Source organism: Tursiops truncatus, chromosome 6 (assembly GCF_011762595.2).
Source record: "Tursiops truncatus isolate mTurTru1 chromosome 6, mTurTru1.mat.Y, whole genome shotgun sequence".
Classification (NCBI taxonomy): domain Eukaryota; kingdom Metazoa; phylum Chordata; class Mammalia; order Artiodactyla; family Delphinidae; genus Tursiops; species Tursiops truncatus.
Window position 1 is genome coordinate 64,229,872 of NC_047039.1, and position 16,501 is coordinate 64,246,372.

The 16,501-nt window shown below is 43.5% G+C and overlaps 1 protein-coding gene across 8 annotated transcripts in view; it reads right to left on the reverse strand.

Annotated features, from left to right (window-relative positions):
• The window catches only part of KANK1 (KN motif and ankyrin repeat domains 1), a 193,853-nt gene that overhangs the window by 16,109 nt on the left and 161,243 nt on the right, over positions 1-16,501 (reverse strand). For 5 of the 8 annotated variants that reach the window (XM_033858139.2, XM_073806181.1, XM_033858142.2 and 2 more), the window contains exon 4: positions 10,117-12,771. In XM_033858139.2, the coding sequence (XP_033714030.1) occupies positions 10,117-12,771 (2,655 nt within the window). Of the gene's footprint in view, positions 1-10,116; positions 12,772-14,383; positions 14,407-16,501 lie in introns of those variants that run through there. The other 3 variants (XM_033858141.2, XM_033858138.2, XM_073806180.1) reach the window with 2 other exon arrangements.

Below are 16,501 nucleotides of genomic sequence, written 5' to 3' on the forward strand. Positions count from 1 at the left end.
GAATCCACCTGCCAGTGCAAGGGACACGGGTTCAATCCCTGGTCTGGGAAGATTCCACATGCTGTGGAGCAACTAAGACTGTGCACCACAACTACTGAGCCTGCGTTCTAGAGCCCGCGAGCCACAACTACTCAGCCTGCGTGCCACGACTACTGAAGCCCACATGCCTAGAGGCGGTGCTCCTCAACAAGAGAAACCACCGCAATGAGAAGCCCACACCGCAACAAAGAGTAGCCCCCGCTTGCCACAACTAGAGAAAGTTCGTGCGTGGCAACGAAGACCCAACGCAGCCAAAAATAAACAAATAAAAAATAAATAAATTTCTAAAAAAAAAAAATTAAACTACATTTTAAAAAATATTTGTTTACTGGTGAAGCAGAAAAATTGGATTATTATTACGTAATTTATACACACACACACACACACACACACACACACACACACACACACACACACACACACACACACACAAGTATATCACAGAATTTTTAGTGTGGCTGACATTTCCTAATTCTGCAAATGGTACTTTGTCCACTCACAGTGCTCCCTCCTCTAGCTCCGGAGGCACGGGGTGCTCCCTGGTGATTCCTTCACAAATCCACCTCCCTCCTCAGCACACACAGACAGTACTAACTGTAGTCCTCCAAATAATATTCAGTTGCCCACACGACCTGATGTGTCCCCCTAACAGCAAATAAGAAATGTCTCAAGTTCCTTTGTCTTACTTGAAGTAAACAAAGCAGGGCATTTGTCTTCATTCCTCCTTTTCCAACTTCATTCATCATTACTTTGAAATGACTGCAGTAACCCCCAAAGAGTCTCAGTATGTTAATCCTCAAGTACCAGAATACTTCCTAGAGAAACACTGTCACTAACCACTTCTCCATTCAAGGACCAACAATGATTTTTAAAATGCAAATACATAAATAGTTTTTATTGTTACTGAAACCTTAAACAGCCACAAAAGTAGACAACAGTATAATAAACCCCTCTGTCCCCAGCACTAGTTTCAATAATGATCAGCTATCTGGGCTCATCTACACCTCCTCCAACCACTCAAACTGGATTCCTCTGAAGCACAAGCTGAAGACCCTACCACTTTCATTCATAAATATTTTAGTATATATTCCTAACACAGTTCTCAAAAAGTAAGTATAAAGCTAAAACTATCAAATCTAAAAAAAGAGAATTTAAAATGATCACATATCTGGTCAGTATTCACATTTCTCCAATGATCTCTTAAAATTTTTTTTATAGAGTGCTTGACAGAACCTCTGTCCTATATTTCCACTGGCTGCTATGGTTTTTAAGTCTTTTAATCCATAGGTTCTCTTTCCTTCTAAACACGGCTTTAAAAAATATTTTTAAATTGAGGTATAATTTATATACAGTAAAATGCACAGAATTTCAGTGTAGAGTTTGATGAATTTTCGGAAATGTACATGCCTGTGTTAGCACCTCCCTAATTCAGAAATAGAACGTTTCTAACAACCCAGTAAATCCACACTTCCCACCTGCTGCCCTTTTCCAGATAATTTTCCCACTGGAGGCAAATACTCCTCCAGAACTTAGTTTTATAAACTAGGGCTTTTTAAAGCTTCTCCAATCAAGGTCCACCCTCTCAAGCAGGCATCTGAGGATCCTTCACAGTGAACATGGACAGCTGCTTCTTTCCTGGGGTAGTTTAACTGCTCAACAACTCCTACCCTCTACTCATTCAGAGTGGTCTGGTGACTTAATGACTCCTTCCTCTGTGCCCTTCCTTACTAGACTGTCCTACCAGCCTAGAAGTTCAGCTTTCTTTACCAGCAGAATTCTACCCATACTCTTTTCAAGGCTTGGCACCATTTCTATTTCCTCTAGTCTTCCTCCTATGATACCATTCCACAAAGACCTTTTCCCCTCACTGTTCCGCAGCACTTACTGTCCAGACCAGAATATACCCTGCCCTCCGTTTCCTTGGTCTCACACGTGTTCGCTCTGTGACAATGGAAGTCCCTGAGTCCCTCCACGCTACATTCATACCTGGGGTCCTCTTCAGTGCTCTGAACAGTGCTGGACAATGGAAAGCCTTAAATAAATGCCTGTGTAATTCAATGGAAAGTCACAGGGATTCTGTTAAGTCTAACTAGCAAGGCAAAGAACAACGCTAAGCGTTAAACGAGTTCTCATTAGCTGGATCAGAGGAAATTTGTCATCTTTATTGCCAGAAAATGTTTTTTAGATGGTGTTGAAACTCTGGCTCTCTTGAGTGACCCAGAAACAATTGTCTGAACTTGATAAAGACCCATTGTGGCTAGCGGGCACACATAAGATGACACACGCACCAGCCTAAGACTGACAAATGACTGCTGTGTTTCAGTAAAACACAGGAAGAGTGCAGCCAAGAAAGCCAAAAATAAAGTGGCCAACAAAATTCAATGGTCTCAACCTGGCTGCCCTTTAGAGTCATCTGAGCTGGCGGCAAAGCTTTTAAAAATACAGATACAATGAAATATCTGCAGGTGGGTCCAAGTATTAGCAGTTTTTAAAAGCTCTGCAAACAATTCTAATGTACAGCTAGGATTGAGAACCAGTGAATTAAATTAACCAATCAAAAATTTGCTGAAAACAGTGCAAAACTTGACTGCCAAAAACAAGAGTTTAGACTTCCCTCTGGTTTCACTCCATCAACTTGGACCATGTGAATTATTAGGAATTATTGTTGGTTTAGTTAGCAGCCCTGGACCACTAATGGTAGAAGTCCATGAGCAACAGTAAATGCTATGCAAACAATAAGGGTAAAACAACAGGAATAATTACCAAACACCTTCCTAAGTCTGGTACTATGGCCTAGCTGCTCAAAATTCCCCCCAGGGCGCAAGTTTCCGAAGGCACCACTGGGGAGTTAGTGAACAGGGGAGTGGGCAACTGTGTGGTCTTCGGTCGTTAACTCAAACTTATAATGGCCATAAATGCCAATAAAGCATGAGCTTCATTTTATGACTTGACCAGATTAGTGATAACTAAAAGACAGCAAATGAGAGAAATCTCAGTGTTCTGGAAAATAAAAGCATCCTCGAAGTATTAATTCTAATTCTAAAGTACGCTTAGCATTTAATACATGGATAACTATACTACTAGCTAAGGCAAACTGTAATGAAAAATAAGTAACTCAAAAGGAAAACTTTTTTTACGTTTTTGACTTTAGAAAAGTTAAAGCAAAGTACTTAATATTTTTTAAAAAATCAATGAAAACTAGAGATGGAGAAGTTTTTAAAGAGATCACCTTCTCCAGTTTCCTCTGTGATATTTATCCATCTGGAATGGGTATTAGCTGTTGGTATATAGAAATCTGTTTCTAAATCTGTTAGAAAACTGATATTTAAAAATATATTTAAATGGATCTTAAAAGTTGCCCTGCTCACATACTGCAATTCTTCTGGCACGCTGACTCATATTTTTATTTATAATGCCAAGTGCCTTCTAAAAGCACAATTATGAACAGTGCCGCCAACTAATTGACCATGTTATTGTGCCAAATTTTCATTTAAACATTCTGATTTGACTTTTAAAGAACATCTAGCTTACTTGTCAAAAAGGTAGGACTGAAATTTCTGAGTCATAATGGAGGCCGTTCAATCATTTAGGCATTTTCCCAAAGTGTAATTAAGAATTCAAAGAGGTCTAAAATAACACTTCTCATTTTTCCATAAGGAAAAGGGCTTGAGCACAAATTCACCCTTTTCAGCCCACATGTTGGTTTGGGGAATAGACAATAGAGATTATTCATGAAGTATCACCTTCTTTATTTGGTACACATTACCTGTAAGGGGAAAGTATGTAGCTTTGATGGAGGAGAAAGGACAATCCCTTTCTGTTTGCAGGCTCATCGCTCAGAACTCTGCCTGAATACCAATGCGTGTGGCCACCAACATAAAGCCACTAAATGATAAGAGCCGCAGTGTAATAATTTCTAGGGCCACTTTAGTATTTTCCTGAGAACATACCAGAGAGCTCTCATGAACGTATCTAAAAGTGGGTACTTAGAAATTAAAATGCTTAGTGGATTAAGAATCAGATTCTCCCTCACCACAACGCCACCCACATTTAATTACACACCAACCCAAGACCTGACCCAGAAAACCTACGCTGACAGGCTGCATTAACTGTTGGGTTAAACAAGATGTGCTCTGTGTTCTTCCAGATGCAGCTAATGTCGTCGTCCTCTCCACACTAAACTCATCTCTTCCCTAAACCTCAGAGAGCTTAACTGCAGCTGAATTCTTCAAGCACTTTTATTTTCACATTATTTGGTGGCTAACATATACCCCCCATAGGTTATCATTCATATTTCTGGTATATGTGTCTTGGCTTCCCAACTGGATTGTAAGTTCCAGGCTTTGACCACTTTCTCTCTCTCTCTGCTTTAGTACCACACTTTGCATATAGTTGACACTGAATGCATAGCTCTCAATTGACCTGAATAGAGCTGGGAACAGAGTAGACTATAAACATCTTTACTGAGATACAAACGCCTCGCTGATTGGAGGAAGAACAAACAGTTGTAACCATCACCCAATACCAACAATTCTTTCATCGTTTATGACTGGACATCCAGGAACTTAAAGCCATTTCTGTTCTTAAAAAACACCAATCTCCATGCGTTAGCCAGAAATGAACATATACTTCACAGATTCATTCAGAGTAGAAGTGTCAAAGTAAACATGCATCTTTTTCCAGAGTGCATACATTTCACTAATACCCATTTAAAACGATAAAGCATCAGTTTAAAAGAAGAAGATTTTCAAACAAGTGTCAACTGAAGGGCTCACAAAGGTGGTAGATTTTAAATCTTTGTAAAAGATTTTCCTCAGGGCTGAAGTGCTTTTAACCAAGGTCTGTAACAGATGTCCTAGATCTGTAATTTCAGTCTCTGAGGGTCAACTATCCCTTCTGAGAATCTGATAAAAATAATGCACTTTCGGGGCTTTCCTGGTGGCGCAGTGGTTGAGGGTCCGCCTGCCGAGGCAGGGGACGCGGGTTCGTGCCCCTGTCCGGGAGGATCCCACATGCCGCGAAGCGGGTGGGCCTGTGAGCCGTGGCCGCTGAGCCTGCGCGTCTGGAGCCTGTGCTCCGCAGCGGGAGAGGCCATGACAGTGAGAGGCCCGCAAACCGCAAAAAAAAAAAAAAAAAAAAAAAGTTTAAAAAAAAAAATCATACACTTTCTTCACCAAAATTCCAAACACAAAACTATTCATGAAGCTATGGAGCCCAGGTTAATAAGACTCCCTTTAAGGCTGTTTATTCCAACAGTATTTCCCTGAAATAGGGCCCAAGTGTGCCTACTGAGTGGCTGGTGGTAGCAGTGGGTTGCAGCAGAAAACTCATGAATTTGGGGGGAAAAAGTTCTTCAGATGAATCTGACGGGCAGCCTTGTGAAGAGCTACTTTTACAGAATAATTCTGCTGAAAGGGCCCAAGCAAGAAAAATCTAATCCTACCCTCTCATGACACAGGAGGACACGGCAGCCCAAACCCCACTAAAGTGTTATTGCAAGTTCTTGGGCAGCCAGAACCAGATGTCAGCCCTCTGACCTCCGGGTCATTGGACTTTCACATCATGCTACCACACACCGCAGGGTTCCAGAAACATTTGGTTTGGATTATTCAATGCTTGCAGCATTTACTAAAAGAAAATTGTGATTTTAAAGAAAGGTACTGGGACAAGTAAATGGTATATGATTTGAAGTAAGAAAACTAACTAGAAATGGTATTTTGTAATGACTTAATTTTCCCTGCTTTTGCTTTGGCTCAGATCTCTGTCTACAAAATTGCTTTCACAGTTATGGGAATGAATTCAAGTTCATACATTTTTTTAGCAAGCCCAAGATAACTAAGAGTGCAAATATGGAAGCTGATTTAAAAAGCAGTTCTTTTATTCCAGTATGAGAGATGAATTTTCTATAAATCATGTGACAGGCAGGTTAAGTTCCACTGTTTTAGATAGTTCTGTTTGTTATTTGCTCAGAGACAGTTACATATTTTTCAAGTATTTGTAACTGCAAGTCATTTGTCTAGAATTTTCTCTCTCCTCCTCCTCTCTCCAGAGGGAAAAAGGAAAAGGAAAAAAAAAAAGTAACCCACTCCTCAAACCAAAACAACCCAACTGATTTACAGAAAGAATAAACATTTTTTTCCCTGAGGTTTCTGAGAAACTTATTTCCTCTTAACCTTTTAATTCCATGAAAGAAAATATTAAATACATGAAACTCATACTACTAGTAATTAAAAGTACTTTACAGATCATCTTTGATTACCACCAAATTCCAGCTGCATCAAAACTGTGACATTGTCTCTTAAATCCTGAAAAAATGTTTGTGATGTTTCACGTGAAAAATGACATAGGAGAATATGTACGATTCAAATGCTGTCAAAACAGAATGTGTCTAAAATACAGACCTGCACACTTGTACACACCAAACACACAAGGGGTTACCCCATGAGAGCATGTGGGAGGCTCTCAGTATTTTATGCTCTTCTGAACTGTTAATGTGTTATGAGCACATACTCCAGTTATAACTTCAAGAAATTGAATAGGAGTGTTAGGCATTATTATTTTGCTGATAAAAATAATGCTCTTTTGCATACTAAAAAGCAATACCCTCAAATCTTCAACCCTAGGAAAACTGAAGAGAATTCTCTGGGTTTGGTACTAATATACACCTAATTTAATTTTAGGCTTCATTTTGAGCTTTGACATAGATTCTGAAAGAATCTGAATTGAAAATTTATTCTACTCATTTTGTGTTTTCCCATTGTTATTGATATATTTCCTTAGCTTGATAAAATTGTTAGCTGGGGAGGTGTAACCATTGGGGGGTGGGGGAAGGCGATGGCCAGCCAGAATTACGAAGACAATAATTTGCATTAAACACAAAAGACTATTTGTAGCACATTTGTTTGGCAGTTTGTTCTAGATCTACATTTCCATTTCTGGAAGTGGAGAAAACAGTTAACAGCAATGAGAGCCAGCATTTATCCTCTGTGGTGCAGACTATCCCAAATGCTTTACTCACACTGACACACTAAATCTTCATTTCAACCCTGTAGGGGAACAAAGACAACCTGTCCTAGTGCCGAGAAGGAATTCGAATCCAGAATACCTGGCTTTGGAGCCCAAACTTAAACTCTTTAAACTAAAGTACTAGGTTCACATAAGTGATCATTTATATGCTCTTTTTGGCGATGTCAAACTCAAACTTCTTATCATTTGATTTGGGGAAGAAAGTTTGAGATGACTACCTTTCTATACTCCATTTTCCTTTTGGTACAGAAATGTATTCTAGTGTATCTGTGGGGAGGAAGGTGATCTCTGCATCTTACTCTTCCGCCATCTTCCCCAAGGTCAAGAAATGTATTCTAGACTGTATGTGAGCAATATTCTGTAGTGTTCGGTGTGAACAATAAGCTGGAGTACATTTGACACACCTTCACTCTTCACAGCCTGCAGACGTTGAGATCTCTACTACACTGAACTGCTTTCATTTCCAGCCCATACAACACACACGAGATAACAAAAATGTAATTCTCTGGATTGAGTTCCTAACCTAATTCCTTCATTAGAACTTTAAAGCAAAATACAAATGTGATGGGAATTACAGAAATAATTTAAAGTTGTTCTTGCATGCTCTGAGAGGGAGCTGCCACTATGATCAAGTAAGTTCTATGAAGAATATTTATACTTTTGTTCACAAATGTTGTAGGTCTCCTGCATTTTAGCTGATTAATCAGGTGTTCATGTGTAGGGTCAGATCGAAATAGTGATGTCTGGAATGTCAATGTGACTGGAAATAGACCAAAAAACACTGTAACACAGCCAGTCAAAACCTCCTCCCTGGGTCTTGATGCTCTGGGTGCCAGGCAGATTACCCCAACGATTCACCTGAATATTTTTGGCAGGAATGTGAAATAGAAACCCCTGTTTTGGGAGGAGGGAGGAAGGCTGGCAGGAAAATGCTCTTACAACGGATGATGCACTGTACCATGTGTGTCTGGAGGTATTTAAGAGTTTCATTTTGACTTCAACATCTGACATCATGATTTTTAAAAAGAAGTAGAAACAGACATATTATTAGTTACTTAAGACCTTGCTTCGGTTCAAACATCATTTTAATCTCTTGACTCTAAAATGACTCCCTGTAAATTTATTAGACTCCTTTAACTCCAAAAGGCAAAAATATGTCATACATCAGCTGTCACTGTCATGTTCAGTTTTTTTCCACAATAAGCTATCTGGTCCACAACACAGCTACTAAAAACTAATTCAGGTTTGGAGGTGAAACCTCAGAAGATATAAAAATAATCTATTTCAGTCTATTTTAACCATTGCTCTTTTGGTTATAGAGGGAAACAAAGAATTTGAACTTTTTGTTTATTAAGTTACATTTAAGTCTCTACTGCACGTTTCCACATAAAATTAAATTTAATGCACACTACACCAATCATTTGAAGCACTTTAACTCATTTTATGTGTAGCACTGGGCCAGAGTAGAGTGTGTTTCTTTTGTACTTCCCAAACCTCAGCTACACTTTGGCACATCAACAAAAGAAACCACACTGGACGTGCTAGCAGCACCCCCCCCCCCAGGACGACAAAGGCCACCCTGTGCTCACTGGGGGTCAGTGATGAACACACTGACAACCTTACAGGATGGATGCCCTTTGACTGCCCATTTCACAAGGAAGTATAAAGAAGGATGACTTTCCTTCCCCAGGTCATGCTGCTTTGTGACAGCTCGAGAGCCAGGAATGGAACCCAGTGGTAGGATGATAATATGTACAATTAGAACCACATGCAGCTGACAACAGGGGAACTTATTTTAGTGAGGCTCACAGGGAAAGAGCATGTCACCAAATCTTCCAGGGTAATTTCTCCATCATTAGCTTCAATTTAAAGAAGAGCCAGGGCCTTCCCTGGTGGCGCAGTAGTTAAGAATCCACCTGTCAATGCAGGGGACACGGATTCGAGCTGTGGTCCGGGTAGACCCCACATGCCGCGAAGCAACTAGGCCCATGCGCCACAACTACTGAGCCTGCGCTCTAGAACCTGTGAGACACAACTACTGAAGCCCACGTGCCACAACTACCGAAGCCCGCACACCTAGAGCCCATGCTGCGCAACAAGAGAAGCCACCGCAACGAGAAGCCCGCGCACCGCAACGAAGAGCAGCCCCCGCTCACCGCAACTAGAGAACGCCCACGCACAGCAAAGAAGACCCAATGCACCCAAAAATAAATAAATAAATTTATTAAAAGAAAAAAGAAAAGCCAGGGTGAGCAGGAATCCCAATGAATAAGGGAAAGTATGAGAAAGACAAAAATGTAAGCACCTAACAAAATGAACAGTGGGAAAGGCCTCCCTTGTCTCAGGGTTCTGGCTCAGGGGCTCCTTGTCAGAGAGGCCTTCCTGGACCACGCCATCTCCAACTGCCCTCACCTCTCCGCCACCACTCACTGTTCCTCTAAGTGGAGTTCCTTCCTTCATAGCACGTACCACCTCCTGACATATTTAGGTATATTGTTTATTGCCTGTGCCCCCGACTGGAAATGTAAGCACCATGAAAACAAGAGCCTATACCTATGTTTGAAACAAAGCAGGTATGTAATCATTATTTGTTGAACTGATACATGAATTAATGGAATCTCTGTCCCCTCATAAAAAGTTTTAATTAAAAACACTTCATACCAGTATTTTTTCATTGATCATACACTGGTAATTGCGGATACAAACAGGGCAGGACTTTTTTTCAGGCCATCCTGTATAAAATGAGCAAGTACATAACGGAAAGACATCTAGCAAACCAGCAGCCCCCCAAGACAGCCCCTAAGCCAGCCAACACTAGTATGCTTTTCTTCTTCTAGCCTTAATGAAACTATCAGATAATGAGAATCAGCAGAGCTGCTTATGGATTTAGATTCTTGGTTTTCATTCTACCCATTACCATTCTGAAGCTTTCTCCATGATTCCAAAAAATAGCTCCGCCAGGCAAAAAAAAAAAAAAAAAATCCCTACCTCCTGGATTTCCACTGTCCCCCATCCTCTCTCACTCCCAGGACCCTCAGGAGCACCACCTACCTGTGACCTTACCCAGGCTGGTTTTCAGGAAGTCAGGCCTCAGCTCTTCAGCACTTGCAGACTTCACGACAGAGTTGATTGACGATAAGGCGTTGATGAGCTGGGAGTTGAGGGAGCCAATCTGTGAGTGAGGTTCCCCAAAAGCTTCTGCCAGTTCACTGTAGTTCTCAGCCAGCAGCGCCTGCTGCTCTGCCAGCAGCTTCTGGACACGCTCAATGTAGTGATCCAAGCCTGTCACCATTCTGGACGGAGCCTGGGGCTGGGGGCTCTCCACGAACTCTCCTACGGGCTCGTCCCCAACCCCTACACTCCTCCGGCTGCCGTTCGGCCCCACTGTCAACTGTGGAGGGCCACAAGCTATGGTCCTCATTTTCAGACCAACCAGACAGTTGTCGTTAATACTGATGTGCCCCACGCCTGACTCTTTGGTCTTCACAGAGGATGGCCTGTCGAACCCAGAGGCGCCGGAGAGCACCGTTCCAACTCCGACGGACCGCATCTTAGCGGAGCTGACGTCCTTGACGCGGCCTTCTCCGACCGCCACAGTCCGCATCTCCACAGTCCGGGTGCTGGTGTGCTTGTCCATGGTGCTGAGGGAAGTGTTGGTGCAGGACTCTGTGAGGGTAGCTGTCTCGGTGTTGGTGAACTGGGACACCTGTTCTAGAACCGTGCTGCTGTGCTGGCTCGTGGTTCGAGGCACTGCCATGACAGCAGCTTCCACCTGGCTGACGGCCTCCGTGTTCACACTCCGGGAGATGCACTCCCTTGGGGAGCAGACGATCACATCGACAGAGCAATCTCCGCAGCCGATGGAGCGGACTTCTTTGAGATTCAGGTTGGTCTTGAGGAGTGTCAGGTCGCTCACAGACTCCTCCGTGTTGCTGCCTGTTTCACAGACGCTGATGTCCACACCCACGCTCTTGTCACACGTCCCCACAGACCGCCCAGTACATCGGTCGTGCATTTCCACCCTTTCCTTAACAATCCACCAATTCATGGGCAGCTCAGGCCCCACCACTTTATTCTCACGATCGGGCTGGCAGGAGATGCCTACGCTATTTGTCTGCACACAGGTCCCGACACAGGTGTCAACCACGTCCACGTGACTGCCAGCTATTTGGTCTCTTGTGGGTATCACTGCCTCCACCACCTTGCTGAAAACAAGCGGCTGGGCCATCATAGCTTTGTCAACTTTTTTTCTCGAGCCAGCAGCTTGCAGCTCTTGCTTGAGTTTAGTCATCTCCCGGTCATGGGTGGTTTCTTTAAGCTGTACTTCCAGGCGATAGATCTTTTCCTTTAACGCTTCTATGGTCTGCTGTTGCAGCTCAATTTCTTTGTCAGCTTCGGTAGTCACTCCAAGCATGGCTTCTGTCACACTGACCCCAGAATTCCTCGTCGCGGTGACCGTGCCTACAGCAACATCCTTACAGGACCTGGCGCCCCTGTGGTGCACGACAATGCTGTCCATGTTCTCATCAGCACCCACAGCCACAGACTGGCATTCTCGACGCCGACACTGCCCGTTCTCCCTGAGCTCTGAGGAGGCCTCACAGCTGCTGTCCTGGATCTTCTGCTCCAGGGCCTGCATGTCTGCTGTGAGCTGCCGGAATTCCTTTATCCTCTGGGTGCTCTGCTCCGCCCCCTCCATTTCTCCCTCCTCATAGTCAATGTATAATTCCCCGCCACTTCTCTGGGTCCTGGAGAGGTGTTCCAGCTGGGATGCGTTCCCAGCACTGTAGGACCTCTTTCTCACACCACAGACATCGTTCTGGGATGCAGCTCTGTGGTCTTTCAACTGTGAAGCCAACTGCCTTTTCTCCTCTTGCAAGACAGAGATCTTCACCTGGAGCACAGGGATGGTTCGCACCTGCTCTTCTAGCTCTTTCAGGCGTTTCAGGGCAATGGCCATCTGCTCACGGATGTGCTGCAGGTGCATGGGGCTCACGTTGGTCACTGGAGTGGAGATCCCTGAGCTCAGAGGGCTGTGGCGGATGGAACTCCCCATGGAAGAGGTGGTGGCAGCAGCTGGGGCATAGCCACCATAATCCCCGTTGCCTTGGTATCCATTCTGATGCTGCTGCATGGCGGGATTATGGTTTCCAGAACCCATAAATGAGGAGAGGGAGCTCGTGGAGCCCACGCCTCCAAAACTGGCCAGCCTGGGCCTTCGGAACTCACCAGGTGCCACCTGCATGGTGACTCTCTCCTGTTCGAGTCTTCTCCGGGTCTCCATCAGTGTCTTGGTGACATGAAGGTTGTGCTTTGGGAGTTGCGGGGATGGTGGTGGCAGCTGTCGGCTTTCTGGTATGGTAAGAAAAGTGGGTGAGGTCTCCAGAGGGGCAGGTGGCCTTGGGACTGGAGCTGATGTAACTTCACTTTGGGCTAACTGCTTGTTGCCATCACTGCTGGAGGATGAGAGGGACTCGGTGGAAGTCCACACACCTTGATGGCCAGGTGCGGCCCTGGTTTCTGGGCGTGGCACAGATGGCTTCCGCCTCTTCTGGATGTTCACTTTCTTGATGGTGTTTCCTTTCTGTATGTCATCTACGTATTTGAGGAAATCTAAGTCTAGTTGATAACCATAGGGGGTCTCCACAAAATAGGGACCTTTTTGTCCCCTGTCATGATCTCCATTCAGAACATCATCTGCTTTTCCTAAGAGAGAAAGAAGAGAATATTATAACGCCATGTAATACTCATAATGGTAAAAACTAACATGTGTCGTATATTGCAGTGTGGTAAACTAGTATGATTTAAGAGTTGACAAATCTATGCTCTAACCCTGAATCTACAGCTTATCAACTGGGTGAGAGAGTTAACAAACTTCTCAGAACTTCAGTTTCCCCCTGAGTAAAAATGCAAACAAGTATTTAAATCATAAGGTTGTTAAAAGAATGTAATGAGAAAATGATTTTTAAGAGCCAGGCACACAGTAAGTCCTTACTAAATACTTGATTTTTTAAAAAAGAATGCATTAAAAAGACTGGAAAGCATTTTCAAGTTGATCATTTCTTTTGCCGTCTACAGTCCCTTTGAAGTATAGACAGCAGTCGTTATGACGCCTACTTTATAAAGTGTACTCTGAGGCACAAAAAAGTGAGAAGTCTTAAAGTAACAGATCAAGTCAGTTCAGATCCAGGAAGCCTGGACCTGAGTTCTCCCACCTACTGCTCTTTTGCAGACCATACAGCCCTTCTAACTGGTGGCCAGCGTACCCCGGTGCCTGACCACCCCCACAAGGTCACAATTTGCCTTGACACCTTCCTTGCAGAGAAAGCGGGGACACAGGGGACACTGAGTGATTAACTCCAGCAGCATGGGGGCAAGAACAGTTGGAGGACAGACTTCACTTCACCTATGTTGTGTGTCTTCCCATTTAAAAACAAAACCAAACCCCAAACGTGTTTTCCTCTTTGACTTCTTTTGGACAAAACATTCACTATTCCAAGAATACCTTGTTTTGCATTTGTGATGGATCCAAACAGATGCAAAGGAGAATGAAAATAAGGGCAAACCTATACTCCAAACACTGGATCATGTGGCATTTGATAAATGCTACTTCTGGCTAAACCATTTAGAAAAGGAAACAGGAATCTTTCAAGGCACAGACCTTGCTGCTGACCTGAGCTATGCATTTCAAACTGAAAACCAAGGCCATTTTTATTTAAATTGCAAGATTAAGTAATGTGTTTTCCTAGAGTCATAATACCACGATCTGCATTTGAGAGCTACGAGAAGGATCCCAAAGTGATGATTAAAAATGCAAGCCATCTGTACCCCTGCCCCTCTCCTTGGGTGTAAAAGCCCACCTAACTACTGTCAAGGTCCAGGTACTTCCAGCAATTTGGAGACTGCTGGCCTGTCCTTCCACCCTTGACAGTGCTGAATGTGACAGTGTGAAAGCTCTGAGTAAACCTTTTACCTCCACTCCCCCGCTTCCCTCTGAAACGCTGGAAAGAAAAGTACAGAAAAGAAAAATGCCAAGCAGAGGAATAAAAAGGTTATGTTCTCTTCGTGTCCTCATTTAAAACAACATTAAATTGTTCTGGCTGTTAGAATCTGGCCATTAGATTTCAGTTTTAAACCACGTGGAAGAAGGATTCTATTTGAAAGAGGTGTTCAACACCAATCATTTTCTAGCCTAAGGAAGGGTAAGCTGATGGGGAGCTCTGCGCCCGGAAACTTGTGCTCAGGCTAACAGAACGTGTCTTCTTTCCTTTTTAACTCCACAAAGGGCAACATGCTCACTCAAAGTATGCAGCCAGACCTGTTTCCAGTGCTGTCTGAAATTCCATCAGCAAAGAAAAACGGCAGGCTTGGGTGTCAGACAGATCTCACGGCACGCGTTGATTCTAAGCTGGGCCGGCCTAGACCCTCCCGGCCAGGTGCCCGCTGCCGCCCGCCCCGCTCCCGGGCCCGCGGGGACTGCGCCCCGGGGGAGGCCCTGTCGCCCGCCCGCTGGCCGCACACCTACCGGGCGCCCGCTGCGCTCCCGCCGGCCCGCCGCCCGCACTCCAGCTCGGGGTCCCAGGCTCTCCACCCCGTCAGCGCAGGAGGGTGGACACTGGGGGAACTCGGCCGGCGGGCCGGGCGCACACGCCATAGGCCGGGTCCTCACCAATGAGGTCGCAGCGGCTCGCCGACCCCACCCCCGGGCGCCCTCAGCTACTCGGCGGCCCCCGCTTTCTGAATGCAAACAGGAAGCCCGGAGCTTTTGAAAACGTGTGTGCTTCTGGCCAGTTTTGCCAGGAGTCAAAAGAAAGCCAGCAGTTTCAATGTCTCCACAGAGAGGCTCTGTCTTTGCCGCACAGGTCCCTTCTTCATGAAAGAGTGTGTGTTCTGGTGTGGAAACCGGCGGCCTCGGCCCTGGGCCACCTGAGGAAGCCGGAGGCACAATGGGCCCCACTGTTCTCTGTGGGTTCCGAGAGCACCCGCAGCGGCATGGGTTCCAGAGCGGGCGGGCGGAAAGCTTCCCAGCGCTCGGCTCAGGACAGGGATCAAGGAGTTATCCTTTAACAGTCATCTCCACTGTGCCTTTGCCACGAGTGAAGGTTTCTTAGAAAATAAAATAAATAAAATAAAATAACTTTTTAAAAGCCACTTTGCTTGTTAAAAAAAATCACTATGCTGTACACCTATATATAATATTGTACACTACTACAATATTGTAAAGCAATTATACTACAAAAAAAAAAGAACGCGATGAGGAATACAAAAAAAGAATGTTATGTACGGACCATCTAAAGTAAAAAAAGTCACTCATATCTCACCATCTAGTGGCAATTGTTAGTATTTTGGTATAGCGCTTAGGTTTTTCTATGTATGTCTTTTTAACATCGTTAATGTTCCCACTTAGGCATTTTCATTAGGAAAGGTTAATTTTCATTGATTTCTCCTCAAAAACTTTTTTTTAAAAATGCACTAACGTCAGGATTAAAAAAAAAAAGCACATCCCATTTTTCAGCGAAATTCAACTGGCCCATCTTTAGTTATTTCTGAAGTTCACAAAAGGTACAGGTCATGCTGAATTATCTCTAAATGAACTTCAGACTTCTATATCTGGGAATCAGGAGAGGTTAGAATTTAACCATGTTAAGCTTGATCAGACTGTTCTAAGGACTTGTAATCCAAATTTCATTCTCCAGCAACTAAAAAGCATGATATATTCTCAAGGTGTCATTTTTCCAAACAGTTGTCCACGGTACAAATTATTCTACCATTAAATAAAGACACCTAGTGTCATGATTATTTTATCTTCTGCTTTCTAGTCTACCTTTACATACATTAACACAAATACAGCACTTATATGCCCTGATTGATTTACCAACTTTTTCATATATGTTTGTCTTGTCTCTCAGTACTAGACTGTAAGTATCTTGAGAGCAACAAATTTAATTTTTAAAAGTTCTTTCTTTGCTCTCCCTTCCAACCACACACATGAATTAACAAGATGCTGGGGACTAAGATGTTTTATAATGTTTACTGAAGGAATAAATGCATATACAGTATAGCAGAGAACCTTTAGAAAGATTTAGAAAAACATCTAAATACTCTGTACTCTGAAGTTGCTTGTTCTATATTAGTGTTAAGGACATTTCTTACATGATGCTGTTTCAGTGATTATCTTTAGGTTGTGGAATCATGGTGATTTTAACGTTGTTCTTACAAATTTTTACAACACATAGGCATTTATCTTCTAAAAAAATATGATTACAAGAAGTCACTGTTTTGAAGCAAGAGGAATGTATTTAAATAAACTCCAAGAAAGTTCATTTGACAGAGGGATGTATGGGGCAACCATAGCAAAGATAACTAGATGTTCCTCAGTATGTGTTACCTCGTTCTTCTACACTAATAGGACTCTCTTTGTTCAGTTGGTCAAATA